The sequence below is a fragment of the Halichoeres trimaculatus genome, unplaced genomic scaffold (genome assembly GCF_033239565.1).
Source record: "Halichoeres trimaculatus isolate MK-OKI-2021-1 unplaced genomic scaffold, fHalTri1.1 fHalTri1_scaffold_2, whole genome shotgun sequence".
Taxonomy (NCBI): domain Eukaryota; kingdom Metazoa; phylum Chordata; class Actinopteri; order Labriformes; family Labridae; genus Halichoeres; species Halichoeres trimaculatus.
In genome coordinates, this window is record NW_027437180.1 from 36,502,991 (window position 1) to 36,506,787 (window position 3,797).

The window sequence follows — 3,797 nt, forward strand, 5'->3', positions numbered from 1 at the left end:
TATTAAAGAAAAGAGAAGGACAGGCCGATGAGCAGCTCTTCTCACCATGATAAGTATGTGATGTTTGGAGTCTTCTTGGAAAAAAATACAACAACCTGAGAGCCAAAAGTGAGTTAAATCTAAAAAGGAAAGGGTGGACTGTCTCCTGCCTTTTCAATCAGTCTTGAGATCTCTGAAAACGGCGAGTTTGGAGCTTTTTTCTGGGATAGAGAAAACACAAGTTGTCTCATTTTCAGTGTGCAGACAAACCGCAGCTCGGTTGAGTCTCTACGGTTCTCATGTGAGCTTTAAGTGCAGCCTCCCGCTCGGGAATTTCAACACTCGAATGACAGCGTCACAGATTCGTCTCCTGTTGGGAACAATTAAGAGGAAAAACTATGGCAGAAGTTGCTCCAGCTCCTACCGCCGCTGCTCCAGCCAAAGTGTCCAAGAAGAAAACGACCAAGCCGACAAGGAGTGGCCCCAGCGTCAGCGAGCTCATAGTTAAGATCGTGTCTGAGTCCACGGAGAGGAAAGGTGTGTCGCTGGCCGCCCTCAAGAAGGCTCTGGCTGCCAGAGGATACGATGTGGAGAAGAATAAGTCCCGCATCAAGGTCGCCATCAGGAGCCTCGTAGCTAAAGAAGTTCTGGTTCAGACCAAGGGAACTGGGGCCTCCGGATCCTTCAAGTTGAACAAGAAGGTGTCAGAGAAGAAGACCGAGAAGCCGGCAAAGAAAGTCGCTCCTAAAGCCAAGAAATCCACAGCAGCCAGGAAGCAGAAAGTAGCGGCAGGTAAGAAGCCAGCTGCAAAAAAATCACCCAAGAAGGTAAAACGCACACTAAAGGTAGCTCCAAAAAAGGGCTCCAAAACGACCGAAAAGAGCCAGAAGAAAACCAAGCCCAGTAAGAGCCCCAGGAAGGTGAAGAAGACTCCTGCAGCCAAGAAAGCCCCATTCAAGAGAGTTGTGAAATCCAAACCCACCAGGAAGGCAGCACCCAAGAAGAAATAAAACGCAGACACCTTTTTTTTTTAACATCTAAAAGGCTCTTTTAAGAGCCACCTACCCTGAACTAAAGAGTAATTTATCTCCTTTAAACCTGTGGTTTTACAGAATTTCTGCAGTTGTTCTATGTTACAATTAACTGTCACTGTCTTGTTGGTTTTATTTAACATATAGGTATTTATTTCTTGTCACACAGCAACTTTTCTCACTTAAAAGGGAGAGGAAAAAGTCACAGTTAGTAATGTGTATATCATGCTTCCCATCTCTGTGTGCCTGTTGAAAATATCCTATATATGATTGAAGTATAAGACGAACTCTCTTTGTGATTAACTGAACGGATAGTACCTCCCTACATAAGATTTTTGGAACTGTGCAAAAAGTGGCGGGCAATTTAAACAGCTTTTCCCCCAATATACAGCACAAACACACCCCACTCAGAGGAAATTTGTGATAGTGTTGAAATATACCCCACCCATTGGAGATTAGCACTGTCAGCAAGTCTTCACCAATCAGAGGCCAGAGAAACAGGGCTTGACTCCAAACCGCCTACCACACAAAAATGTAGTCTGACTGTTCTGTTGGGTCTTGTTGTTTTTGAAAACTCTGACTGTGAATGTACAAAACAACCCATGGATGTATCTTGAAATTCCAGTCATTAATATGCAAAGATTGGCAGATGTAGCCTTTTTTTAAACACCAATCAGTATCGAAGATAAAGAAACTGTACAGTGACAGATCAGTTGAATTAAAGGTTAAAAAAAAAAATCAAACAAAACAAACAAAAAAAAAAAAACAGGGGAGGAAAATAGTTATTATATTTCAGTGAGGAATGTACGGTTGAAACACCCTAAATACCTTTCCTGCGCTGCAAGCCTGAGCAGTTATCTTTCCTCATCACATGCGTATTATCATCCTCTTTGGTGGGGGGAAACTTGAAGCGTGTGAGCATCTCTAGCCAGAAGATATTCACAAAAGTCTTTCTAATAAGGCAAGATTTTCACTTTTCCACAATGAATAGCTTATTATTCTTTAGTGACAATTAGATATAACTTCTATCTCTGCAAATGCCCTAAAAACTCACATACTTAATGCTGTCCAGGCGGTAGAACAGGTACTGTTGATAGTAGCCTTTATGGGACATGTAGCCTTGTCTTCTTCAGAGTTCAGAAATAAAAAGGCATGCAGTGTGTGTTAGCTATACTGTGTAGCATTTATGGACTTTTTGTTTACGTTTGTCTTCTTGTGCTGTGAATATTGCAGGATGCATTTCTGTTCCTTCACTTGCTGGATTTGTCCAAAGGAAGAGAGCGTTAGTTGGTAGGTACCTCAGCAGGCTACAGCAACTGCTATACAGTTTTATTTATTGTTTAAAATAATATTCCACTTTTTTAAAATTTAAATAAAAAAACACTATATTTGTATTAAAATATCTTGTCAAACTGTTTTTGTTGTTGTTGTTTTTAAGTTAATTGCATTTAAAATCTATTTTTAGTCATCGTTGATGGGTTTCAATAGGTGTCTCAACTAACTATGAAGGTACCATCTCAACTGTACACAAATGGAGTAAAGTTAAGATGGTACCCTGATAAAAATGCACCTCATTTTTGAGACATAACTGTAGAAAAAATAAGTAAACAGCTGCTAAATTATATTCATCAATAATAACTTGGTATACAAACAAGTTCAACTGCTCTAAAAGTTATTTTTATTGAAAACATCTGGAATGGATGGTATTTTTGTTTTTCAGCTGATGGAAAAACTTCTTCTGTGTAATCAACATTTGGTTGGAAAAAGTAAGCGAGTGGTTTCTATAGACTTGAATGAATTTTGTAGAGGTAAACAGTGACCTGTTGCCTCCTCATTTTAGATGTTTTTTTTTTCCTCCCACATCACCTCATTTCTATCTCTTGGACCATCTAGCATTGTGTTGAGGTTGTAATGCCGACTCATTCCAGTAGGTGTCAGTGTTGTACTTAAACCTAACTGCCATCCAGCAGCACTCCTCACAGTACCAATTTCTACCTATGAATGTAGGAGGGAGTAGGAACTGTGTACTGCCTACTGCTTCCCTCCAAAAAAAAAAAAAAAAAAATTCTTACAATTGATCATTTTATTTTAACTCTATGAGTAAAATCTTGATTTTTCCTCCAACATTGATAACAAAAGATGGATTCAACTCAAAGTAAAACTTTAGCTCTGTCAGCTCAACACAGTGTAGTTCCCATCTGCTGTAAAGAATTTTCATGTTGTGTTAAACTTTGAGCATTTATGAGAGAGGAAGATACAAAACAGGAGCTCCTGTCTTTTTCACTTTAAATGGCCAAAATTACATTATTTTCTTTTGATAATTTTTACGTCTGAAAGGGGTCACTGTAAAAATGCCAGCTACAGTTATTTTGCATTTTAAAAGTTAATGCGACGTCCCTCTCAGAGCTGTTTAAAAGAGTCTTTTATTAATGATCCATGTGATGCTCAGGGCCACTCAGGGGTAACTCAGCTCCACTCTCACTTCACTCCTCAGTTATTTAACAACACTTTTCCTTTTTCTTTTCAATAAACCACTCAGACACATTAGGTTGCTTTAACATTACTCGATGTCAGTATTCAATCTTACATTGTTTAAATTTAGCGCGTACATTTTCACAGTACAAGATTAGACACATGCACTAGCCATCATTTCTTTGTTTTGACTTACCTGGCTGCTGGGGGAGGGCACTTCCTGGAATGGAGCAAAAGGCGGGGCCAAGGGTAGCCAATGCTTTTATGCTGGAGGCTGTTAATTGGAAGAGTCCAACTGCTCTGATGTCACAGGGG

The 3,797-nt window shown here is 39.6% G+C and overlaps 1 protein-coding gene across 1 annotated transcript; it reads left to right on the forward strand.

Moving 5' to 3' along the window:
- The first annotated feature begins 341 nt into the window (after window positions 1-341).
- On the forward strand, window positions 342-1,052 carry LOC141785446 (histone H1-like). The gene has a single exon (XM_074663778.1). The coding sequence runs from the start codon at window positions 378-380 to the stop codon at window positions 987-989; it is 612 nt and encodes a 203-aa protein (XP_074519879.1). The 5' UTR covers window positions 342-377; the 3' UTR covers window positions 990-1,052.
- Window positions 1,053-3,797: the final 2,745 nt, after the last annotated feature.